The sequence below is a fragment of the Coturnix japonica genome, chromosome 13, assembly GCF_001577835.2.
Source record: "Coturnix japonica isolate 7356 chromosome 13, Coturnix japonica 2.1, whole genome shotgun sequence".
In the NCBI taxonomy this organism is placed as follows: Eukaryota; Metazoa; Chordata; class Aves; order Galliformes; family Phasianidae; genus Coturnix; species Coturnix japonica.
Genome location: NC_029528.1, coordinates 14134534 through 14160317, shown reverse-complemented (window position 1 = coordinate 14160317; position 25784 = coordinate 14134534). Strand labels below are relative to the sequence as shown.

General features: G+C 52.9%; 2 protein-coding genes across 7 annotated transcripts in view; one reads left to right on the top strand and one right to left on the bottom strand.

The window, feature by feature from the left end:
- Positions 1-19932, top strand: part of SIL1 (SIL1 nucleotide exchange factor) — a 91670-nt gene extending 71738 nt beyond the window's left edge. For all 4 annotated transcript variants that reach the window (XM_015876024.2, XM_015876023.2, XM_015876021.2 and 1 more), the window contains exons 9-11: positions 16024-16120; positions 17935-18099; positions 19494-19932. In XM_015876024.2, coding sequence (XP_015731510.1) covers positions 16024-16120; positions 17935-18099; positions 19494-19841 — 610 coding nt within the window. In that variant the 3' untranslated portion in view covers positions 19842-19932. The remainder of the gene's footprint in view (positions 1-16023; positions 16121-17934; positions 18100-19493) is intronic.
- Positions 19933-21859: 1927 nt separating this feature from the next.
- Positions 21860-25784, bottom strand: part of CTNNA1 (catenin alpha 1) — a 97187-nt gene continuing 93262 nt past the window's right edge. For all 3 annotated transcript variants that reach the window (XM_015876000.1, XM_015875999.2, XM_032447360.1), the window contains 2 exons: positions 23602-23736; positions 21860-22863 (listed from right to left, as the gene is read on the bottom strand). In XM_015876000.1, coding sequence (XP_015731486.1) covers positions 22576-22863; positions 23602-23736 — 423 coding nt within the window. In that variant the 3' untranslated portion in view covers positions 21860-22575. The remainder of the gene's footprint in view (positions 22864-23601; positions 23737-25784) is intronic.

The following is a 25784-nucleotide window of genomic DNA, read 5'->3' as shown; positions in this document are numbered from 1 at the left end:
TACGTGAATGAAGCTGAGTTTGGATTGCTGTGGAGGGTCCCAGTGTGCAGCTGTGCTGTTCTGCAGGCCCTGTGGGATGCACCTCCCTACCCAAATTTGTGCCAGGGTAACACAGAGCAGTAAAAGGCATTTGTGTCATTAAATGCCTGACCAGCTGCGCTGTGGGACCTGATCTACAGGGGGAAACCAGCTCTATTGTTACCCAGACACATTTTGGAGCTTTAAGTGAGATCTAAACAAAGCAGCCTTGGCTTTTTGGAGCAGGCTTTGTTCGTTCACTTTGTGATCTTGAAAGTGGGTCTGAAGTGCAGCTCGGTGCCAGCACCCAACAGTGCCGTGAGCTCATGCCCATGGCTCCATGGCTGGAGGTTTGCAGTGGGAGCACATGGCTGAGCACAGTGCTGGGGTGTCACTGCTCCCCAGTGCTGATGGAGGGCCCTGGGGCTTTGCTCACCATATCTTGATTAACAATTAACGTGATGGAACTGGGAAGTGCATCTCATTTCTCCACCCAACCTGACAGATGATAATATATGTTTCTTGGTTTATTGCTGTGCCTTATTACAGCCTATTTATGATTGATTGAAAAGCAGAGGCTTTCGATAAAGAGAGACCTTTAATCTCCTGGCAGAGATGAGTGTGTTTCCCTTCAGGAAGCACTCAGTCTTTGCTGCTTTCTCTAACCCACTCTTTAAACTTGAACCTGGCGGAGACGAGAAAGAAGGCAGGATCAAAGCAAAGATAATTGGGATCGCTGGCTTCTGTGGGCAGTTTAAACCCATTATTCCTGCTCACTAACTAGTTATTCCTAAATAACTCTTGCTAGAGACAATTCAGCAGTTGCAGCATCTTCTTGATAAAAAGCTCTCAAATGTAATAACCATGGCAACAGTTGCTGAGGGCCGGCCATGGCGAGGGACAGAGCTGGGTTTGCTAAAGGACAGCAGACCCAACTTCACCAATAAGTGACTGTAATGCTCCAAGGGGACAATGTATGGTGAGCTCTGTGTGCCAGCCATTGGTCTCGTGGGGACCCATCTGTGTGCTCTGTCCTGGGGATGTGGTTTGCCTCAGTGCAGCTGTGCTTCATTGACGGTGGTGCATTCCCTTCCAAATGAAGGGGGGGTTCATTACCTGAAACCAGAGGAAACACAGGGATAGTCAATTAGGAGAGGCCAGGAAGGCAACCTCAGGAGGAGGCACAACCTCCTGTCCCAAGTCACAGATGTGCTTCGCACCAGTTGTGTGCCTGTCTGCCCCAGGTATGACTGCATCTTTCTGCTTCTTTCTGGTTCACTGGGATGCAAATAACTGCTCTCCAAGAGCCCGTCCAGCCCAAACCTCCGAGCTCTCACTTGGACTCCAGAGGCTGCTTTAATTCTGGGTAGATTCAGCATTCACCACCTTTCCGTAGATCCTGCCCTCGTTGCTAGGCAGCAGAATTAAGGTAAGGAAAGTACCTCGATCAACTGAGTCACTTCTTTGAGTTTCAGTAGGACTCAGTTGCATGAGGTGCTCCATTTCTTTTGGAAAAGTTCTCTTGTCCTTCCCAGGCACGGAAGGGATGAGAAGGCAAGGCAGGCTGTAGGAGGTGGCCAGTGGGTCCTGCTCTTTGTGTGTGATGGCAGCAGGTGCTGCAGGCAGGTATCAGGTACAAATACCTGACAGGTTGAATTTCAGAGCTGCTGCTCTGTGAGCCGTCTTTAAGACCACAATGGAAGTTGTACAGGTGATGTGAGAGGTGCCATGTGGTGTTGGAGCTGGAGGAGCTGGTAAGAAATGAGGCGTTTTGACTTGGGGGAGTTGGTCCTTGCCTGCTTGGTGCCATGGGGTGGGAACCAGCTGAGCTAATGGTGCTGGACCTGAGCCTGGGCCCTCAGCCCTGCTTCGTGCTGTCCTCTTGCCCAGGGCATCTTTGGAGCACTCGCTGTCAGGACAAGGCTGAACAGACCTCTCCAGATGTTCTGGTCTTAAGCTCAGGTTGGGAGCAGTTTAGGTTATGAGATCCAAGCCTTTCAAATGCCACTGTGGGAACCATGTTATTTTTATCAGGCAATATTCTCTTTCTGTTGTCTTATCTAAGCGAACATTCTCTAAGTCTGAAAAGTAAGAGGAAACTCTAATATTAAAGAGAAGAAAAGAAGAGGCTGCTGAAAGGCAGCATTTCCACAGATTTCTGAGAAGGAGGCAGTAAATACTCCACCTCTGCTTAATAATAATAATAGCTGGGCTAAGTATCTCTAAAAATATAAAATAATGTGTGCCTATTTGGAATAGTCAACATCCTTATCAGCCTGCTGTCATCTCTGCAAATAAGTTTCACTAGAGATTCTGGGCATGATTTTCAATGGCTCTGAGCAGCTGGAGCTTCTTTGACTTCAGTGAAAAGTCTGAGTGCTTGGCACGGTGGCAAACCAAGCCTCTTCCTTTCTGCCTCAAATTGGGTCTTGATTCTAAGTGAGATGAATTTTCTCCTCCTGATAATTCTGTGCATCTGAAGTGATTACAGCTCCGCGTGAGTGCTCTTTGCCGAGATTTGAATGCAGCGTTTTCTTCCGTCTTAAAAAGGTTCCTTCGAGCTTCTGATGCTGGAGAGGGGGGGAAAAAAAAAACCCCGGTGGAAACTGTCACGTCTTCCCATGCAGATCGGAGATTAAAACTTGTATTTTTGTACAACACATACGGGGGCTAAATCAGAAAACTTCTGTTCAGGCGAGCAGGTTTTGGCTGTGCTGCTAAATTCTTCCCTGGCGATGGGGAGGCAGAGCCAGCGAGTGGTATTATTTGGAGTTCTTAGAGAGTGAGCTTTAATGTTTGCTTAACTCCACTAAAAATAGACACCGCCCTCTTTTCCTAATAGGCAGCATTTGTCACACTTGATTCATTTCCTCTCCCAAACTGAGTTCCTTCATGAATATTCATCCGTACTCCCCAGGAATCCGCCTGTCCTCAGAAGTTGTACTCGGTGGCTACGCCGTAACAACGCGACTCAACCTTTCCTGCTCACCAAATACCCAGAGCCTGAGCTGGGAAATGCTGCAATACCAACAGCTCTCATTGATTTCTGTCTTCTCTGTGAGCCCTGATTGCTCGTTATCCCTCTAGATGAGACCCTTAACAAGGCTCCCGTTCCTGTTGTCATAGCAGCGCTGCGTAGCCCAGTATCGCAAAGTCTCTGTCACTGTTAATTGTGTGATGGGAGGATCATTTTGGCAGTTTTTCTAGTGAGGATTAGGCCAAAAGGTCCCTTCTGAGCTATGATGAATGTGGTTGCCTTCAGAAGGCACTATAAGTCGGTAGTTACAGGGTATTTCTGAAGGGGGAAGCTTTGCACAATGGAGAGAGGGACAGCAGTCCTTACAGGGCTCTTCCCATTCATGCTCAGATGCTGCTTGAAGCAGGGAAAAAAACTGGGCTGCTATAGGGAAATATGAGATAGGATTTGTGTGTAAGGAGCTACATCAGGAGCTCAGCCCTGCTGTCCCCAGAAGCCCCAAGCAAGGTGAAGGCCCCTGACCCTGAGCTGTTGGGCTGCAGGTTGGGGCTGCAGGGGAGCAATCTGCTGGTTCTGGGGGGCAAAGTGTTGGCACGGGGCAGGAGGAGCCTGAGTTCAGCAGAGCTGCTGGATCCACCAGCCCTTGGCCAACGGGGTGTTACATGGAAAGATGTCTGTAGGACTGCACGACAGGTAACGTGTGCCACCCAGCAGTGATCCAGGAGGACACCTGGGACATTGCTGTGTGTCTGCTCCTGCACTCACTCAGCATCCTCACCCCGCTTGCTCCTTATCACCTCCCAGCCTTGCTAATTGCTGAACTGAGTCAGGAGTTGGATGTGATGGTCCTTATGGTCTGTTCCAGCTCAGGGTGTTCTGTGATTCCATCACTAGGGCTGGTAGATCTCAGCAGCCTGTTGTCCTCACGAGGAACACCCGGGGGGCAGATTCCTGTTGCCAGTGGGTCTTTGCCAGCAGGGAACAATATTGCTTTCCAGCAGAGGGCTTCATAGGGCTCGCTCTGATCTTGAGAGTGAGAAATACGTGGGTGAGAAGGAGTGATCTGTTAACAACTTCCTCCCTCAGTACATGCCCTGCTCCTGGTGGAGGAGCACGGAGTGATGCGGGTGCTGTTGGCTCAGCACGAAGGGGTGATTTATCAGCAGCAATGCCATCATTAGCTCAGGGACCTGCCTGTGACACCGGGTCAGCACGCCTGCTCCCTGCACAGCACTGCGTGGTTGTTGGCCAGCAGTGCTGGGCTGGGGTTGTGTGTCATCTGCAGCCTATGGCTTCTCATCTGCAGGCCGGCTGCTGGCTCAGCACAGTGCTGGGCATAGGATGGCTGACTCCCTGCACGCTGAGGGATGGGATCAGCTGTGCTCCTTCCCACTGATCTCTGTTAATACAGAGGGCAGACGCGTCCTCTGTGCATATTGCTGGGTTCACTCCAGAACTCTGAAATTGAGCCAAAATAACCCATGACCTGAGTGCAGATACGAGCAATATTTCTGAAGGATTCTAATTCTAAAGGAAAAAACAGATCCTCACCCCTCAGCCTCTCCCCAGAGATGAAAACCTCCAATGGCTGCGCCCCACAAATGAGCTTTTTGTCTTCTTCGTACGTGCAGTTGGGAGCCAGATTTTTAAAGGCTGGCTTTGAATTTTACAGGCATTTATTATAGGCATGAATAATTGCTGGCACCGTGTTACCACTGCTGTTGTTTGCTCTTACGGTTTAGGCCAATTACATATGTAAGCCTCTGATTTACAAGCAAAAGCAGAACTAAAGTGGCTTTGTGGCCTACATTTGAAGAACAAGAAATGTGTCCCCAGTTCGTTGTAAGTCCCCAGGTTTGTGCCATGGAACATGGAGGTCCTTTGGCACAAATAAGGGTCCCAGATTGTCACAAGCATTGCTTGACGTGTTATGTCTCTGCACAGCATGAAGGACATGGACACAGAGCCATGTCTGGGCAGTGGGAGCTTGCCTAGATTTATCCCATGGCAAACATGCTGGAAGATTTGTGCTGGAATTGGGGAAATTACAGAGAAAGCACACAAAAAGAAGGAATTTGAGTTAAACAGTGGGTTCTGCAAGATGGACTTAAAAGCAAAGTGCTATTTCCCAGTGTGGTAATTGGCTTCTCTCTGGCTGTCAAGGGATCCCTCCTGGGGGCGAAGGACAGCCCAGACCTGCTGCTGAATATCACATCGATCAATTGAGATCAAGTTGAGATTTTTTTCCTTGCTTTTGCACAGTGGGTGGGAGTGGGGAGCAGTGGGGTTGGGTGGGTGTGTTGGCTTCTCTGCAGGGCTGGGTGGGACATCCCGTCCAGCTCTGGGATGTGGAGCTGTGTGGATCCTCCTGGGGCTGGTGGAGAGATGCTGCTGGGGGAGCTGAGTGAGGGCAGGAGCTGCAGGAGGTGTGAGGCCAATGATGGCTTCAGCAGCAGCCATAAGGGATGTTGTCTGCAGGAAGCAGCAAGAGCTCTGCTTGGGAAGGAGGCCAGACTTCATAATTGAGGGGATGGCCGGGGGAGGGTGATGCACTCATGTCGTCATTAGTGCAGTGCAGGTGGCTCCTTACCTTGCTGGGTTTGTGCTCGCTGCTTGATGCTGGCGCAGCCTCCCCTGTGTAACTGGGCTGGAGTCGATGTGACTGTGTCATGCCGAGCTGATGATGCTGGTACAGGATGTCCTCCCCAGTTCCTGTGCAGCAGCCTGTGACACTGCCCCAGGGATGTCTGTCTGTGCAGGAGGAACTGGGGAAGGACTCTCAGTTCTCAAAGTGGTTTCCCTCAGGAACGTGCAGCTCCTGCAGGTCGGTGCTGCCTCCCCCAGCCCTACAGGCAGAGCTGGGCACACACCATGGCTGGGAGAGCTCCACGGGGCAGCTGCTCTCCTCTCTCCTCCTGTGACCTACAAAGGACAGATGGAAATGCAAACCCAGATTTGTTTACTAGGCTGTGATCAGCTGGGGCTTTCTGCCCCAGCAATTGCTGACAACTATACTCTCCTAATGTGCCTTTGCAGAATGTGTGAACTCCTACCTGTGTCACCTTCCCATCCCCTCCTAGTAACACTGAGCGGTGGGAAGCAGCCATCACAACAGGTGCCATGAGTCTTTCCACAGTTCTGGAGTGCTGAATAAGTGCAGCCCCCCCTTTCTTCTTTCCCTCTTCTTGTTTAAGCTGTTTCTGAATCCTGGCATCTCAGAGTTTTTTCTGCCCCAGGGATTCAGCCCTTACCTCCCGTCCTGGAGAACACACCTCTGGCACCCCTATAGCTGCTCTCTGCTATGGTATTCATCTCAAGATCTTCCAGGCTTTTCTATACCAAGTCTGCCTGTTGGCTCCCTCCTCCACTGGAGCAGAGGAGGGCTTTTAGTCTTTGCCTTTAAGGTCATGAAAACTTAATTGGTATGTTGGCTTTCTGCATTGAGGTGTCCCTTCTCTCCATCCCACTGATGTAGGACACACTGCTGAAATTCCCCTCTTCTTGCATAAATGTCTTATTCCACTGCATCTTTTATGCAGCGTTCCCTACTGAAAGCGCTTTGCCTCCTGCTCCAGCCCTTTCTGAGCATTCAGTTCAGCTGTGGTACCTGCTGTGGCTTTGTTTCTGATGTATGCATATTCATTGCTTTATTAACATATTGTTTTAGCTGGTTTGGTCATTTAAAGTCCTTGGGAGTTTGGTTGCTAGTTTTTTCTCATGGCCTTTCTCTGACAATGGGATCCACAGTGCTTAGATTCAGCCTTCCTGTGTGAGTATCCTGAGCTAATTGCAGGCTGCATCTCCAGCCAGCTCCCAAAGGTGGGTCATTCCCTGCAGGACGGGCCTGAGACCATCTGCTATGGGGCCAGTCACCATTTCTGCTCACTTCCAGTGACTGAATTCCTCAGTAACTTAAAAACAAACAGTTATAGATCTCACTACAGCAAATGTGAAGCTTTTGACTATAGACTCGCCTTTCTGAATTAGCCTGGGCAGGCTCCTTGCAAATACAGAGTTTGCTTCTCCAGGGATGTATAGACACAGATTGGATCATGGCACCAAGGGAGCCCCGGCAGCGCATTGAAACTTGGTATCTGAGCTTTAGGTGTCTGACGTTAAGTGAAATGAATCCAACACTTAGAAAGATTGGGGGAAACGTTTCTGTCTTATTTTACATTTGGAAAATATGAAGGTACGTAGTGACTGTTTGAAAAACAACAACAGCAATAATAACAGTAATTATATGTGGGTGCAATTTTCCCTTATCTTTGAACTGAAGCTACTAGAAAAATCACTGCTGTGCTGATATTTGGCAGCGACGCCGATGTGAGTACCCACTTGTTTCTGAAAAATGCTGCTGGATTTTTAATGACCATCAGCAGCACAACCTTGATTTTAAATGTCATCCTAAATGTAGCAGTTCCAGCCTCCTCTGCCATAGCGTGTGGGTGTTGAAGGGATGAATCAGAAGGCAGAAAGCATTACTGGTGCTTTCTGTGACTCCCAGCTTTTCCTCGAGGGCTTCTCACCCAGGAGCTGCCCTCAGGAGCCCAAGGGCCCATCGGCATCACAGAGTCTGCTCCCTGCTGGCATGGAAGGACCTTGCCTAACCCTAACCCTGCCCTCTGCTGATGCATGGAGGTCGACTTGGAGATATATCCGGGAGTCCTGGTGTTCCTCCGGTCATACTTTGTGTTTATAAAAAATAGAGATTTGCAAATGCAGCTTTTAGCTCTATCTCCGCTTTCCCCCTGGAAGTGTTCCCCAGGCTTCTCTTCTGGAGCTGAAATTCTCTGTGCTTGGCATTTGCGAGCTGGTGATTTGCTTTTGTAAATGGAGCAGAGTCTCAGCTTTGAATTATGACTCAGTGAAACAAATCTCGTTTTCCACTTTAAAATTATCCTAATAGCACTCTGTTAAACCCTGTGGGACCAGGAACAGCCAAAGTTGGAAACATGACAACTGCGCCGGGTGCCGTTCTGCCTGCCATCCAGCACTTCCCCTGAGCTCTGATTGAGTGGGAGAGGTTGCAGGAAGGCTTGGAAGTGATGGGCCTTTGGTTTGGGAGCAGCCCCTTCTGACACGTGGGGACGCTCGGGGGGCAAAATGGGCTGGGGAGGCTGTAATGCTTGGTGTAATGCTTTGTGTTGTGTGGTTAGCAGAGGAATGCAGGGAGTGGAGGAGCAGATGGCGGGGTTAAAATAGGACAGTGCCGCTCGGAGGTACTGCTGGAAGAGCCAAGTGCTGTTCTCACACTTTGCATTGTGGCTCATGGAAAGGCTGCTCAGTGCCTGCGCTCCTCCGGCCGTCCCAGTGGGAACAAATGCTTTTATTTTATTATTAGCACTTGTCTTAAAGAAGCAGCTCAAACGAGGAAGCAAACAGATAAATAGAATAACCATCAGTGGCCGTAGCCTCGAGCTGCCTTTAACGTCTCCCAGGATTATTGGTGTGATGTGTTCTCCAGGCACTCGCTGCCTCTCGAGAGCACAAATGGAATACTGGGGGTCCAGCAGCCGACAGCGAGGCTTTGTCCTTGTGGTGCCCTGATGGTGTTTTGCATTGTTTTGTTTTACCTAAGGTGAGCAAATGGGCTTTGTTTGACTGTTGGAGGAACTCAGGGCATAATTCAAGGCACGCGGTGCGATGTTGCAGCTCTTTTGGGGTGCTGGGGCCTTCAGCAGCAGCAGAGAGCCATGTAGGAGCTTTTGGGTGCTCCCGTGTTTGCCACCCATTAGGCCAGCAGAGGTTTGGAGGTGCCTGGAGGCACTGCCCATCGCGGGGCCCATAGGCAGGAGCTGCTGCCACCGCTTGCAGTTGTGCTTGGGTTTCCCTGTCCGTAAATCAGGGAGGGCTTTGAAGTGGCTCTGATGAAAAGCACTGGAGGAACTCAAGGACGCAGCATTAATCTTGCAATATTGTTCTTGTTCCTTGCTGTGTTGTGATTTTGAAAAGAAATCAACACAATTCTTGTTGGCTATGGCTAAAATTACATAGAAATAAATGAGTTTTGCCCTCATAGAAAAACACTCACTCTTTATTAGTGCAGCCTCTGATGAAACAAAACCCATCCTTAGGCAATGAGATAGATTTGACCTATGGTGCAATAACAGCCTTTCAGAATTGCATATTGTTTCATACGATGGCATATAGAGCCCTAAGGTTGATTTACGCCTCAAAGCAGAGTGTGTGATTGAGCACCGAGGGAGTTCCTGTGCTGTCCTTCTCCACACACCACGAAGCGCCCGCTCGTCCCTACCTGGAGCATCAGGAACTCAGCAGGGATCCACAACCCAGCACAGCCCTGCGAGGGAGCAGCGCCGTCCCTGATGGCTGCAGGAGGGGCGTGAATCCCCCCAAGCTGCCCCTAAATCACAGAGCACTCTGCAGCAGGCAGCACAGCCCATCCCTCACCATCAGGAGGACAGGCAAGCTGGGCAGACGTCTGCGGTGCTGCTCCACCTCCAGCTCCGCGCTGACAGCGTGAAGTTGATCGCCCCCAAGAACCTGAGAGCTTTTCATCATAAATCGTTTGTGGGGTTGTGATTAAACTCCTGGAAGCTGAGCTTGCACCTGGGGCTCCGTGTGCACTGCTATCGGTGGGTGCATGAGCAGCATCGTGCAGAGCAGAGCAGCTCAGGGCTGTGCTGGGGCTCTCCCTGGCCCGAAGTGTGACTGTCCTGCCCAGTGCTCTGCTGCTGCGTGACATCTCCAGCTGTTCTTTTTATACCCACAGATAGAAATACAGCCCATCATCGTGCTGTTTGTGAGCATTAGCAGAACAACCTGCCGCAGCTGATTTTATTACAGCACCTAAGATTTTATTGTCCAGACCTGGTATTCACTTTTCTACTCTGCTGCACGGCGAGGTGAGGAGCAAGAGTGGTTTTACTGCTTTGCTGCAGCTCTGCCTTGCTGCTGGCACGGCTCCTCTGTTCTCATTGCTGGCTCTGGAGCAGTTGCCCCGGGCCATCCCTCACTTCGTGTTGACCCCGACAAGTGCTGGGCTCTGGCTGCACTGCCTGCTCCCTGTACCTGGCCTGCTGCATCCTGGGGGCTTTCCGATTCACTGTGCCATCTTTTTATTTAATGACTTGGTTTTACAGCTCTTTGTATAAATCTAATTATCCATCTGTTATGCTACATAATGGCACTGCAGCTTGCCTAATTGTTTCCTGTTCTAAAACATCACCCTTGCCTGGCTCTACCCGCTCCAGGCTCCTCTGCGAGGCCAGTACGTGGGCACATGGGGCTCTCCATCCTGGGAGCACCACGAGGCAGCTCTGCCTCGAGCCTGAGGTCCTTGGCTCTGGTTTCTCAGCTCACTGAAAGGGCCCATGTTGGGTGGTTGTGTTTCCAGAGCACATCAGAGAGCAGAGCCCTCCCCAGTTCAGCCCAGCATCGCTGTCCCCAGAGCTCTGGGCATGGTGGCCTTATCTGCAAATGGGAATTGATGGCCATCCTGCCTTGAGCAGGGACACTGCGGGGCTCCTCGTGAGCCCAGGCTGATATCTGGCTGATATCTGGGACACAGAGAGCAAGCCAAGGTTCCCCCAGCTTTTGCCAGTCACTTCTGTGCTATTTCTGCCTTTGTGGCATGAATCACGCTCCCTTGGTTTAAGTATCACATTAGCCCATCAAAACCCCACAATCACGCTCTCAGCTCCAACTTATTCTCCACAGTTCTTTTCTCCTCTTAGCAACAAATACTCAATAACCTAATTGCTCATTAAAAACCACGCTTGCATCTATGTAATCCATTATGTCACGTTGAGACACGTTGCTCTCGCAGGGATGCTGCTGCTCCCCCGCTACCGCGATGAGCGCCTGGCTTGGTAGAAAGTGAGAAGGCAGCATTGCATTGAAGTGGAGATTTTCATCTTCTCAGGGTTTTTTTTTTTATGTCTCTCCTATATTCCGTGCTTTTGAACATCTAACATCTCTTTTATGCTTCACATCTTTCATACGAAATTGTTGTATTGTGTTGCCGACTGAAACCTAGTTTTCCTTTTGTCAAGTTTTCCCCCCTCACCCCACTTTTCTTCTCCGCCGTATTTGGATCAGCACGACTTCTTAGGGCTCCATTTTGCTGGGCGCTTTCACGTCTCCTCGGGTTGTAGCACTGAAGGCCTTTCTGATGGTCCAGCTTTGGGGCTGATGCTTTCTAGGGCAGCTGTGCTGAGTGCAGACCTGGGGCCGGGCTCTGGGCTGTGTGTTCCTCCCCTTCAGCTCTGAACCATCACAGGGCTATCGTACTGCCCAGCACATCTCACTCTGTGCCTTCAAATGTCCCATCTCTTTTTCCATAGCGTGAGGCTCTGCAGCAATGGGAAGCCTCTGTGTTAAATATGTATTTTTGTGAGAGGTTTGCTCCCCTCTGTGCATCAGCATCATTTGCTTTGTGCTGCAGCAGAGGCAGCCTGCTGGGCTGGCATCACACAGCGGGGCCGGGTGGCTGGTCTGCAGGATGGGGGGGCTGCACCATTATCTGCATTGGGGTGTCTCAGATCTCAGATATAACATTCAGGAGGTGCAGCCAGTTGGTGCACACCTGGGGAGCTGCAGGGTCTGAGCTGCCTATTACGGCATGGAGCAATGGCAGGTTGCCACGTGCAGCACAAGGAGCAGAGCTGTTCCCACTTCTAGTGGGCACTGCTGAGTGTGGGGCACCATGTTGGTAGCAGAGCTCATTGCAGCCGTGACATGGGCATTTCCCATGGGAATATTTCATGCTGCAGCCGGTGCTTTGAATGCAATGGGACCAGTGCTCTTTGTGTACAGCACTCCTCACTTGGAGCGTTTTTATGCTTTCTTTTTTTAAAGCTGTAATTTGAAATTCAGCTGCACAAGAACTAGAGGCCCTTGATCACCCAGCATCTCCTTTCTGTTCTTATTCAGAGCCACAGGTTTAGAGCTGCAGGTGAGGTGAACCCCAGTCAAACCTTTTAGCAATTGCAATGTGCAGTTTTGTTTCTGTATCTGCTATTGGTCAGTAATTGTAACGTGGTGATTCCTGCAGGAGCTCCAAACCCAGTGGCCTCACAAGGACAGGTTGTTGGCCTTTTGGCTGTGATGCTGCTTGCGTTGTGCTGTGTTCCCAGTGCTCTCAGAGGTTACTTATTCCATCACCCTGCAAATTCCCAGCCAGATGCTGAGCTCTGAGGGCACCACACGCAGCCCAGGGCTGTGTATGGGGCAGCCCCAGTGTCCCATGAGCAGACTGTTGGGTGCTGTTGTGCTCTTTGCAATCAGAGTGAAGCCGCATCACTTCCCTGCCCGCTTCTGATCCTTGGCTTCCAGCACAAGCTAAATAGACTGTATTAAATTTTTTAGGCTGCTTCACAGCCTTTGATCCTTGCCTTTGATTTCCCACATGGTATCACAGTCCGCTGGTTCTGAAGAAACAAGAGGCCCATTAAGTGCTGCCCAACCTGGCGATGATCGTCCCTCTCCTGCATCTCACCACGCTCCCATCGAGGCCTGTGCTTGGGGACGTGCCCAGCCCCCCTCCACTGCCCACCCCCATCTCCACCTCGCAGTGCCTGGCTCCAGCAGATCTCAGAGCGAGGAGGCAGCCCTTCCTACCGGGGTGTGGATTGTGCTCCGTGTGGTTCGTACATTGTGTTGGCAATAAGCAGGTCAAGAAATAAATATTCTGTGTGTGTCCTTGCCAGAGCAGTAGAGATGAGGGCGTTTGCCTGCCTGCCCTGCTCTGTGCTTCCAAGTCCCCGAGCCCCTCCACACCACTTGACTTCTCTGTTTTTTTTAATTTAAATCTAATTTTGCTGCTGTATTGCAAGCTCCGTCTAACCGGAGAGCTGCTGCTGCCTCAGGGCTGTGCTGCTGCTGTTCAGCCTTCACACACCCTTCCAATGTGCAGACTGGATAAACTTTAAAGAGACTCTTTCAAATTTAGGCATGTGTGCCTTGGGTCATCCGAGGATGGGGCTCTGCATGGTGACAGTGTAAAGGCACAGCTCAGCAGGGAGTGCTCCCAGTGTCTGTTCTTTAGCAGAATGGGAGCCGGTTCCATGTGAAGGTGCAGGATTTGCAGCCCCCCAGCCTGCAGACAGCTGCTCACTGCTGGGCCATCCCCGTCCTACAGCCCTGCTGCTGCTGCAGATGCTTTAGTTGAAGGGAAAAGGCTGCTTGGGGCAAACAGCCCAACCCGATGGCTGCAGGAAGGTGCTGGGAGGCCTTTGGTGCCTGCCGGGGTCAGGACTGCTCAGCCCCAGCTCTGTGCCAGCTTTGTTTCAGCTTCCCTTCCCTGTCCCAGGTTGCAGCACACTCATCACCTCACGCCTGCGCTCACCCGTGTTCATTTTTCTCCCCTCTCTGTGCTGTGGAGGCTCGTGGTGTTTTGGCAAACAGGCCCCGGCTGTAATAATTTCTGTCCCCTTGTGGGAAGTTATAACTCCAGCACAGTGAAATATAAACCGGCAGGAGATGGAGTGTTTCCTCCTGCAGCAGGCAGGCCCAGGTACAGCTTTTCTTATCACTTTCTCTCCCTGCTGTTGTTTTGCCCTTCTCAGCCGAAGGACACGGTCACCCTCCTCCAGCCAGAGAGCAAAAATGTGCTGCACTGATACAGTGGCACATTAAATTGGTGCCGGGCAAAGGCTCCCGGAGCCTGGGGAGGAGGCAGCAGTGGGAGGCATAAATAGTCTTTGTCTTGTGGCCAAATCCGTGCATCCTCACTGCAGCAGAGTGCGGGGCAGTGCAGGTGGCCCCAGTCACCACCAGTCTGCAGAGCTTGGAGAGTTGGCCTGGGGTGGGATCTGAAGGTGCAGAGAAATGGACCAGGGGCGCTGGGAAGGAGGGTCCGGTGGCCGCATCCCTCCTGATGTGAAGCTGCTGTAGCCTGAGTGCAGCACTTGTACGGGGCTGAGCCTCACCCCTGGAGCTGCACCCTGCACCCACAGCTCTGCCCTCCCTGTGCATCCAGGGCTGCTCTTTGTGTGCAGGCTCTGCCCTGCTGCTCTCCCAGCTTCGTTGCAGCCTTTTCCTGCTGCTGATGCCAGCATCCCCTTATCTAGTGACAGATTAGCACAGGTTGAATTTTCGATGATAGCAGTCCACAGTCTGTCTCATTGTATTTATTTTGTTCGGGCTGCTTTTCCATGGGCTTGACAGTGTAATTTGTACAGATCTGTGCTGAATTTTCCAAACCCTCAAATGAGCTTTTTGTTAGTGGACAATTGATGGTGGAGACATGAAACAACAGAAATGCTGAGAAGTGAGCGGCACGTCGAGCATCCAGGAAGGCTTCCCAACCTCCAGAGCTTCTCTTTGGCAAAAACTCCATGGTTCAGAGATTTTAATTAGATCTAATGCTCCGGGTGACCAGCCAAGCATTAAAAGGCAGAGCAGTTTTTCCGTTATATCCCTTGCTGTGGAGTTTTTTATTATTTATTTTAGATAGATGTGACAAAAGAACTTCAAGATCCCAGTTCTCTTTGAATGGCACGAAGAGCTCTGCAGTCTGAGAGCTCCTTTCCATGCACCGTGCTCCAGAACGTGCCTGCCTGCAGCCTTACTGCCCCCATTGCCTGGAGTAACATTAATGTGAGATTGGAGGGGGATTTAGGATCAGAAACTGTATTTCCAAGTCTCAGAGTTGCCAGCTCCTCATTGGAGTCTGGAAGCGCAGCGTTCTCGTTCTCATCCTCACCACTAATGGAGCTGCAGTTCCTGCCTGGCAGCACTTGGATGAGATGCCAGGCAGAACCTGAACTCCTGCATCTCCATTTCACCAGGAGAGCTCAGCAGAAGCAAACACAGCCCAGCTGTGCACACATGGAGGTAGAGACCAAAGCTGTCACTGCTGGAAACGGAGCTGGAAAAAACCTTCCTCCTGTTGCCTGGTTTGCAGCACAGCCTGTCTGGGTTCTGTGTCTCTGGACTCCCACAGGAGCCCAGTCACAAGCCCTCAGTATGTCTGCCTTGATTCAGCTGGGCAGAAGGGCGATGCAGGGTTCATCCACCTCTCTGGGGGGCTCTCCCTGCCCACTTGCTGCCTGGGGTTCGTGTCCCACTCGGCAGCTCTGTGTGCTGGCTGTGTTGGACGGGTCTGCAGCACAACCCTGACAGCTCCGAGCTGATGTTCCCCTGTCCTGCCGTTGTGCTCTTCCATCTTTGCCCTGGGAGAAGTGGCTGAGGCTGGTGCTGGGATGCAGCCCCTGTGTGTGCTCACTGCTGGGGGCAGTGGTGGTTTAGCTGCCCTGGGCTGGGGCTGCTCACACAGAGCTGAGGGCTTTGCTGTCTTTTTGTGAGCTAATATCAAGCCACCAGTTCAATTCGAGGCTGCTCCCTACCCAAGTCCATTTATCCTCCGTTTTTGTTTTTTTATGACCCTGTCTGCCTCTGTCTCATTTCTTGTATGATTTTCAGCACTGGCTGCTCCGCAGCTTTCTGCAGCAGTGAGAGCTGGGGGTGTTTGCTGTAGCAGGGATGCTGACCTCTGTGTAATGTGGTGCAGTCGCTGCTTCAGAGCTGAGAAGAGGCTGAAGTGCTGGAGCTCTCCCTCGGAGCCAATGAGACCTGGGATCAGTGTGGGACTTCCTGCAGTCTCAGCCCCATTCTTCCAGCCAGAGGGACGCACTCAGCCTCCTCCAGTCCTTGAGAAGCACTCAATGAGAGATGTGTGGGTGGCCAGACCAGGCACAGTCTGTTTAAAGGCCCCGGGGATGGCAGGTCCTTCCTCCAGGTGAAGCTGGGGCAGGGCTGGTGCTGCAGCGTGGGCACACAGCAGCAGGGGAGTACGGCTGTAAATCAGCACAGCAACACTGAGCGAGGGGGAGGCGAGTGCCAGGACAGGCCATTAAGGAGCAGAGGCAGCGCAGAGCTGCAGGATTAATGGAGCAGTGGCTGCAAGGCCAGGGTGAGGGCGGGCTCCTTGCTGGGGGCAGATGGGCAGGATGGAGGCACACAGCAGGGCAGCACGGGTTGCCCAGCTCGTCTGTCCCCATCTGCACTGCCATCCCCTCGTTGTCCCTGTGTGTGACAGGCCTTTGTGTTTTTGTTTGCAGCAACCCCAAAGTCCAGGTAGAAGCAATTGAAGGAGGAGCGCTGCAGAAGCTGCTGGTCATTGTGGCTACGGAACAACCACAGGCTGTCAAGAAGAAGGTGAGCAGGCAGGGATCACTCCTGGGCAAAGCCATTTGGGAAGCAGCTCTCTACAGGGTACCACACCTTATAGTTTCTGCCAGTGTGGCGCTCACACAAGCACGAGACTCGTGCTGCATCCATTCTGGGGACATCTGATGGACCCCATGCCCCACAATGTGGTGCTGGTGGCCAGGCCACAGCCCATGGCCCTGATGGGTTGGTGCTGTGGTCTCGCTCATTGCACACAGGGGTGCACGTCATTGCCTTGGGGGACAGGCTGGATGCTGCAGCTCAGCTGTGGGGGGAGGCGGGGATGCCCGCAGCAGGCACCAGGCTCAGAGGGCTGCAAGCACAGGAGCTGACATTTGGAAGGAGCTAATTGCCAGCGCCTGCCCTGCGTCCTGCCCCCGGCTGTGGCCGGCAGCGGAGGCTGCGCAGCGTGTTGAGCGGCTCCAAGAGCCCCCAGCCAAATGTGCAGCGCTGTCCATTGGGTCGGGGATCCCTCGCTGCCTCCCCGCCGTGCTCCCCGGAGCGTGAGATCTAATTACCCTCCATTTGGCATCTGATGCCACCACTGTTTGTTGGCCATAACGTTTTCTGTCGGCTCCTGAACATCCAGCCCCACTTTTTAACATGGTGACCTTCCGCAAGATGGAACTCGATGGGGTGAGGCAACTCACAGCTCTTTTGTTTGTCTTTAATGTACCCGCCATTGGGCAAACAGTGAAGTGCTGCATGAGTTTTAACAAGGAGCTTCCACAAAGGTGTTCGTCTCTGGTCCATAGCAAAGCCTTGGGAGGAGCTGAGCAGTCTGCAGCTGTTTGGCTGCTCCCTCACTGCTGGGTGGGAGCAGTGCCTGCAGGGACCAACCTGCAGCTCAGTGTGCGATGGGAAGTTTGGCTGGGATGCACAGACCCTCACCAGCCCCTTCTGAGCCCCTGCTGGGTATGGACCCTGAGCTCAGTGCCATCCATGTACCCACGTGGCACTTTGGGGCAGAGCTGAGGCCTTTTTCCAAGAGGAAAAACTGAATTCCCGCAGCCCGTTCCTGTGCCCACAGTGCCCCCAGCCCCCAGGCCAGGTGCCCATGATGGGTTGTGCCCGAGCCTGCAGGTTTCCGCACTGATGCTCGCAGCACTGTGCTGCAGCGAGGCCAGAAGTGCATCCTTCACTCCCTGGTCCTTTGGCCTATGGTAAGAAAGGAGACGGAAACATCACTGATTTACCGGAGGCAACTGCAGGGATGTAAAATAGTAACAAATGGGGCCGGGGAAGCAATGGCTGTCAGCTTGGATCTGTCCGCAGAGCAGGGCACAAGGCTTGCCATGGCACGGGGCTGGATCTCTCTGAGACCCCCATGGCCCCATAGTTCTGCCCGATGGTGGTGTAACCCAGCACTGTGCTGGGAGCAGCCATCAGAATGGGGCTGTTGACCCTTGTTTACCCCTCTGTGCCAGCCCGTCTGTTAGGGACACAGAAGGGAGCACACGTGTGCTGCTGCCACACTCACAGTGTGAGATGTTGCTCCTGGACTGGTCCTCTGCCCTCATGAGGCAGGAGAGGTGATGTTCCCTGGTGTCCATCTCTGCCCATGGCCAGGTTCTGTGCCAAAGGCAAAAGGAGGGAACTGGGACAGTGCAGGTGCTGGCTGTGTCACTGTGGGTGCCCAACTCCTGCAGTGATGGGAGTTCAGGTGGGCATCAGCTGCGGGTTGTGGTGGGTGGATTGGGGAGGTTTGGGATGCTCTTCATGGCCGGGCTGTGTGGGAGCTTTGTGAGCAGCCCGTGCCCCCTGTGCTGCATTACAGCCCTGCTCCCCCTGCTCTCCTGCAGGCACTCTTTGCTCTCTCCTCGCTGCTGAGGCACTTCCCCTACGCCCAGCAGCAGTTCCTCAAGCTGGGCGGCCTCCAGGTGCTGCGTGGGCTCTTCAGGCAGCCGGGGACCTCAGCGCTGTGTGTCCGCGCCGTGACGCTGCTCTACGACCTCATTGTGGAGAAGGTGAGGGCTGTGGGCAGCGGGACGGGGGGATGGAGCCCTCCCAGCTCCTGGGCTGGACCTGCAGCTCCCGCAGCTTTATTTCCACGTACCAGGGATTAATGCTGCAAATGTCAGTTCAAACGCTGCCTTTCCTCGCCACCGCTTGTTATTTAGTTTGTGCGTCTCTCTTACTCCAGAGAATGGGAGTTAAATCCACTTTCGCTCTGTTTATGGCCAATTTGCCCTGCAGATTATGGCTGCTTTAATGCTCAGATTCCAGGCTCCGCAGAGGAATGGCTGAGCTCTAAAACAGTTGTTCTCCATGGGATTATGTGAAGGTGCACGTTACTGTGATGGCTGAGATCCCATCAGGTGTGAGCTCTGACTCCCTGTATGGGAAATGCTGAGTCCCAGCCTGAGCCACTGATGGAGCACCTGGGGAAGGGTCAGCCCTGGCAGCACAGGTGAAGGCAGTTCAGCTCTGAGGCAGGAAGGGGTGGGGGCTGCCTGCTCCTCTTTTAGGCCTCATTGAAGGGCTGACTGCCACTGGGGAGGGTTTGTGGTTGGAAATCTCTTCCTTGAGGAGTCTTTCCTGTAAGCCTGGATGTTCAGAGGTGGGTGAGCACCTTTTCCTTTGTAACACCATTCTATTTGCACTGATCTCTCCTTCTGCACTCCTGTATTGCCCTTCCTCTGCGTTGACCTTTCTGGCTGTAACGTGTGCTGCCCTGTTCCTCTGCTACAGCACAAGGGTTGGTGGGCTTGGCTCCTCCTGCCACATCTCGTGCTGCCCCTCATGCAGCCCCAGCTCTGCTCTGGCTGCTGGAGGTTCCTCATGCCCTGCAGAGCCTCATGTTTGTACCTACACGTGGCTGTTGCTGCCTGCAGCCCACCAGGCTCAGCCCCTTCCAGGGCCTGCAGGGAAAACCAAAACACGATGGAACCTGGTGGGGAGCAGGGCTGGGCCAGCAGGTTTGGGGCTGCCTGGGTGAAAATGTGCTTCTAAAATCATACAGTAACACCAGCCCCTGTGAGTGCTGGCTCTGCACTGAAGTGCAAAGCAGTGTCTGAATGATATTTGTCTCCTCTTTTTTTCATCCCAAATCCTGAATGCCAAAGTACAAATGGGTGTTCAGCAGTAGCCCTAATGGGAAATAGGGCATCACTCCTTTGTCTCTATGCCTGGCAGTTCAGTGGCACAGAGTGCTGTGATGGAGTGGGGATGGTAGAAAGATATTGAGGGAGGGCACCGTAGACACCCTTGGGTACCCAGCTGGCCATGGGGATGGGGCCATCCTGTGCCTATCACTGCTCTCCCTCTGCTCCTCTGGCTCTGGGTTTCTGTTGTTGGCTCCACAGAAGCCTGAATCCTCCTTCACCTCCCTGTGCCATCACCTGCCCCCTGTCCCCCACAGATGCTGCTGGAGGACTCTCAGCACAGCGACCACATGGAGAAGGTGCAGCAGTACCGGCGGGTGCAGCTGGTGCCGGCGGTGCTGGAGCAGGACTGGTGTGTGGCTGTGCCGGGGCTGCTGGCTCTGCCGGAGCATGATGCACGCGAGAAGGTGCTAAAGGCCGTGTCGGTGCTGATGGAGCTGTGCAGGGAGCGGTTCCGCGGGGACACGGCGCTCAGTGCCACGCTGGGGATGCTGCGCAGTGAGTACGAGGAGCTGGCAGCTGCTGAGCGCAGGGATGGCGATGGGGACGGGTACTTCCAGGAGCTGCTGGGCGCTGTGAACAGCATCGTGCGGGAGCTGAGCTGAGCTGAGGATGGAGCTTGGATGGGTCGGGACAATGGTGTGATGTGTGCTGGGCTGTGTCAGTGCACCGGGAATAAATGGCTGAGCTAAGGGAGCCCCTCCTGTGTGTGCCAATGGGTTTGTTATGGGACAGAGGTGCTGGGGGCTCCGTCCTTCACAATGAGCATCACTGGGAAACAGGTCTGTGCTCAGAGGGATGAAGCAGTTCCAGCTCACGCTGCTGCTGCCCTACAGACAAGGACCTGCTGCCAGTGCCCTCTGCAGCCCTGGGTCCACTCCTCCCATCATAGGACATAGTGGGTGCTGAGCTGTTCCTGCCCGTGGCTGTGGTCGGCCGGCTGTCACCGCTGCAGGGAGGCACTTATTGCAAGTATTGATTTTAGTGTTTGTTTTTCTCATTCCTTGGGTTTCTATTGGAGCTGCCTCCCTGGGATTAAAAACCTGCTTTGGTTTTATTCCCCAGCACCGTTCCCAGCTGCCTGCTCGGGGCTGGGGTTCTGTAGGGTTAAGGATAAGCACCATCTGATGGCTGTCACTGCTGGGGTAGGTCTCAGTGCTGGGCACCACGCAGTGCTAAATGGGGTTGAGGTGTCCTGGCCCCATGGCCCTCATGGTCCCCAAACTCCAGGGCTGCATGTAGCTCTGTGTATTGTGCCCTCCTACTGCTGGGGTGCCGGGGCCACCTCAGGGCAGCAGTGAGGACAGTGGTGCCCATGGAAGCACACAGTGCCCACCAGTGCTGTCCCTGCCCTCAGCAGGGTTCACTGCAGGGGTTGCAGTTCTGTCAGGCTTTGCCTTTCCTGCTTTCCCCCCTGGTCTGTTTGTCCCATGGTGCCCAGGTGTGTGGCTGCACAGATGTGCACAGCTCAGAGCCACAGGGTGAGCGGCTCATGGCCCAGTACAGCCATTGGCATTGCCACCAACTGCCGGAGGAGCACAGTGGAGGGAGAACACTGTCCTGAAAGGAAGCTGATCCTGGCATTGCTTACCAAGGAGCGCTCTGGTGCTCGGGGAAGGTGCTGCTGAGCTACCTGGGCAGTGTGGGCAGCCAGAGCCCAGCAGGCAGCACAGCACAGCGCTGCATCGTGCCTCACATATGCTGAGCACTGCGTGGGATGAGCTGCTCCTTTGGGTGCAGGGCAGCTCCTGCTGCTCTCCTCCACCCACAGAGGCAACAAACAAACAGCTGTGGTGTCCCTGAGCAGGGCAGCGCTGGCAGCACATCCCCACGTGTGCTCCTCACACTGCTGCCAGAGGAACAGCCTTCCCTCCAGCACTGCGGATGAGACGAAGCGCACAAGTCCTTCCCCAGAGCTTAATTGCATCAAGCAGTAATTACTGTAATTCTTTTCAATTGGCTCTAATAAAGTTACGGTGCCGCTCCTGTGCTGGATGCTGCCTGCCTGGGCCCTGCTGGCTCCTGAGGGCTGGGGATGCTCCCAGAGTTCACAGCCCAACATGAGTTTGTGTTCACACTAAACCTGGGTGGATCTAAGTGTCTGTTTGCTGCAGTTTGTGATGCTGTCACACAGGGATCCAGAGGAGTGGTTTGTGTTTGTGGCATTAAGGTGCAGCATTGAGGCCCTGGGTGTTTGTGGGGCCAGCACTGACACTGCAGGGCATTGTCACCCGTCCTTGGAGGCAGCAGCACTTGGGAGCAAAATGGGCAACATTAACTCCTAATCCTGACCTGCAGCTGGTAACCTGACAGCAAAGGGCTTGATACAGTAAACCGTGATTGAGGTAAATGGAATTATAAGCTAAGCACTGCCAAGGAGCTGCTCTCAAACTCAGTTACAGTCACAGCACTGCACCAACCCCTGGCCACGAACCACTCACAGCCTTCTGGGGAAGGAGGGATCTCGTTGGTGGGAGTAAAACACACCAACACCCAGAGTGTGTAAATAAACAGGGGTGAAGCGATGCCTGTAGGTACATCACCGCACAGCACTGCAGCCAGAGCTAACGAGAGCTGCTGGGAAATGCACACAGCGCCAACAGCACGAACAGCACAACGCAGGGTGGGAAAAGCAACTTTATTGTGTCCTGCAGCAACAACATCCGCCGTCTGCAGCCGGGCATTACCGCTCTGGTGTCACACAGAAGCCAGCAGTGACCCCAGCAGCCACGGGGGGCACAGGGATGGGAGGCAGCACAGGGAGCACTGCAGCCCCTCCCGGCCCTGCCCAGCCGTGTGCCATGCAGCTCCATGGCAGGAGCTGCTCGCTGTGTTCTCAGCTCCTGTTGGCACTCACAGCTCACTGGCTCTCGGCTCCCAGCAGGATCCACATACACACAATAATCTATTTGTAAAACCTTTTTTTTTTTTTTTTTGAGTGAAAAGCCTTAATTTTTCCCTCTGGATCACAAGGCAGAACGGCCGCCTCCAAGCAGGACGGTTCAGCTATCAGCGTTAACTGTTAGTGTTAGTGTAAAACCTCTTTGGTTATAGAATATTTCATTTAAAGCGAGATTATACAAAATAGTTTCCAGCTAGAAATACACCCCTGGAATCTAAAAGCAATCTAAAGGAACACACTCCCGCAGTCTGGAGCTATACTGATAGGTTTCGTGATTCGAGTATTTCCCCACATGATCTAAACAAAGTTATCAAAATTATATTAAGTAAATACATTTGGAGGAGTAGGAAACTCCTGAGAATCCTCAGGATGTTAAGAGCAGAGTTCTGGCAGTAGCAGTAGTGGCCTAAAGGAAAAACTGACCGACACGGGCACCTCTAAATGCTCTCCATCGCCTTGAACTCGCTGAGCGCCTGCACCGGGTTCACGTGCTTCTTCTGGGACGCCCGCTTGATTTTGGTCTGGGTCTCGTCCTGCTTCTCCCTTTTGACCAGGGGCTTCTTCTCCGGAGCCTTCATCTTCCAGGACACGGCGGGGAGGTTGAGCGAGGCCATGCCCTGCGACTTCTGGTACTTGGTGGACGCCACGTAGGACGCCTTCACCGTCTGCACCACCGCGTTCATCAGGTTCTTGGCCGCCTGGATGAGGGACATGGCGCTGTCCACCTGCAGGGAGGGAATGGGGTTACAGGAGGTGACAGACCCCAGCAGCCCCACAGCAGCACCCTGAGCTCTGCACTGCACCCACCCCACAACTGCTCTGATGGCTTTGCTCAAAGCCTGGACCCCATCCACACAGTGATGTTCCCCTGCTGACACTGCGCCCTGCCTGCACAATGCTCTGTGCTAATGGCAACCGAAGGGATCTGTGCTCCGCTGTTTGCTTTTGGGACTAAGCTTTAAAAGCAGCTTATTCTCTAATGAAATTAATAAAATCACAGCAATATCTTAATTGCTGATAATAAACATTTAAATCAGCCGGGAACATGAAGTTATATTACAAAGGGAGGAGTGCAGTGTTATCTTCACCGGGCCTGGAGCTGTTTGCAGGGTGGTTCCTACTGACAGGAGCTTTAAAATGAGACAGAATTCCCTTGCAGACACGGGGCCTTCCCCTGTAACCTGACAGAGCTGAACAGCACCCAGCAGCACTCAGCCCCATGGGCAGATTGCAGGGGAGCAGATAAAGCGGCAGATTAGATGGCAGATGCCTGCTCACATAACTAATTTATGGCAGGAGGGGATGTACGTTCTGAAGAAGCTGAATAATGGCAGTAAAACCCTGGAGTCCACATTACTGTGTAATGACACATCCACTCCTCTGACAGCACGATGCCTTCAGCCTCCCACAGAGGAGCACATCAAGCAGCAGAGCTGTGTGGCACCAAACGTCATCCTACGTACCCCAGACACGACGAGTTCCCCTCCAAGGTTCTGCACTTCAGCCTTCACTTTGCTGCAGATGTTGAGCTGGTGGCAGTACAGGGCGATGCGCTGCAGATAGGCCAGCAGGTCCTGCTTGCATGCCGAGTCGGGGCACTGCAGGGAGAGACACAGCAAGGGTTGGTGTGGGGATGGAGTCCATGGAAGTAACTTGTTCAGCTTTGCATTTTCCAGCACCCCACATGCTCACGTAGGGAACCCAAACACCCTCCAATGCCCCACTGTGATACCCTGTGACACACTGACACCCCGTGATACCCTGTGATTCTGTGGTCTGGGTGGCAGCAGTTGCCTTCGTGCCCCCCAGCCAAGCTAAGAACACACCGAGGCACCTGCAGCTCTCTTGGTTTCCATCAGCGAAGTGAAAACTGCATAACAAAGAGGTGAGGTCTGCTGGTTATTTTCTTAAGTGAATCAATACCAGCCAGCAGTGCAAGATGTTTTAGGGAGAGCTCACAAACACCGTGGGCCAAGGAGTTAATGAAACCCTGCCATTAGCATCTGGGAAATGCTCTCCATCTCCTGAGCAGCTCAGCTGGGGCTGAGTGCTGACACACACACACTGCAGTGTGGCTGGGGGTTGTGCACAGCTTGGGGTGCTGTACGGGTAGGAATTAGGAAGAGCCTGTGGTGGCAGGAAGCAACCAAACAGCAGTGGGAAGGTAAGAAATGGGATCAGAGATATTATTTAATAGCAGACATCAATATGACATGACTGGGAAACCCACAGCCTACACTGTGTGTGCTAATTCGATGAGCAGAGTGGAGAATTCAGTTCAAAAACCAATGATGTCTGCAAAGAGAAACTACCCAAGATAAAAGACAGCATCCAAGGCTGGATGTGGCTCTGGGCAGCCTGGGCTGGTGGTTGACAACCCTGCACGCAGCAGGGGGCTGAAAAGAGATGATCACTGTGGTCCTGTTCAACCCAGGCCATTCTAGGGTTCCATGGTTCCCACACTGATTAGGACATGAGGCAGCCCCGTGTGGTCCCAGCAGCACGTACAGCCATCAGCCTCCCATCACTGTGTGCAGCAGCACAACGGGGTGGGTTTTCCTGCTGTAAATATTTCAACATTAAAAAAAATAATAACAGAGAATTGCTGCAAATCATTTTCGTTTGTGTTGTACTCGGAACTCCTTCACGTTCTCCCATTCAAAACAAGCAGGCGGCTCCTCTGAGTGAAGGATGGAAGGAAAACCCCTGGGGAAATCTGCAGGCTGATGGCTCGATGCCTCTCAGCAGACATGAAATACCCGGGATAACAGCTGGGATGTTTGAAGGCGCTGCGTTGTGAAGCTGGGAGCCCCGACACGCTGACACCAGGGCTGTGATCCAGCACTGCCACGTGGGCTGTGGGACACCAGGACCCTCTGCTCGCTCACAGCCATGTGAGATACAGGAAGACATTCGTGCTCCACCGGAGCGGCTGCACGCAGCCCTCTGTCTCTGTCAGGTATGTCTGCAGAGCATGTAAGCCTATCTAATGAAATATGTAAGGTGGAAGTGTTAGCAGGGTGTGGAGTCACAAAAAAGCCATATTCCTGTCAAAGTGACTAACTGTGCTTTCCTGCTGGTATTTATCTCCTGACCTGTGCTTCATCTGTTACATTTTTACCCACTTGATGTCTACTAAAAGCAGCCATTTAACCTCCCCCCTTCCAGCACTGCTCAGTGCAGGAACCATCCACCAGGTTTGTGCCGAACACATGAATCAGAAACAGCAGCGTTGGGAACTTCAGCCCCAAACCCCCCCCGAGGTCTGTGACACAAACTGCTCCTCACTCCATGTCCCTGCATTCAGCAGCAGCGGCTCCTGATCCCCAGGATCGGGGCTGGCACAGCGCTACGGCTGGGAGCCCATTTTAAACAACACCTTCCTGCTTTTGCTCCTCATCAAACGCTTCTCACTGCACCATAAACACACTGAGGTGAGCACAGAGTCCTCTGGATGCAACGCTTAATAGAGATCTGCATCACAAAGATTTAATTTCAGAGTAAGACGGCTTCATTAGAAGCCTGGTATTATCAATTATGTTCAGAGCAAGACTGAAAAGCAAGCAACAGCTGCACGAAACACAGTTTAGAGCAGTCATGATCTCAGACCTAACCTACTTGCCTTGCAGGGCACCTTCTAAAGGCA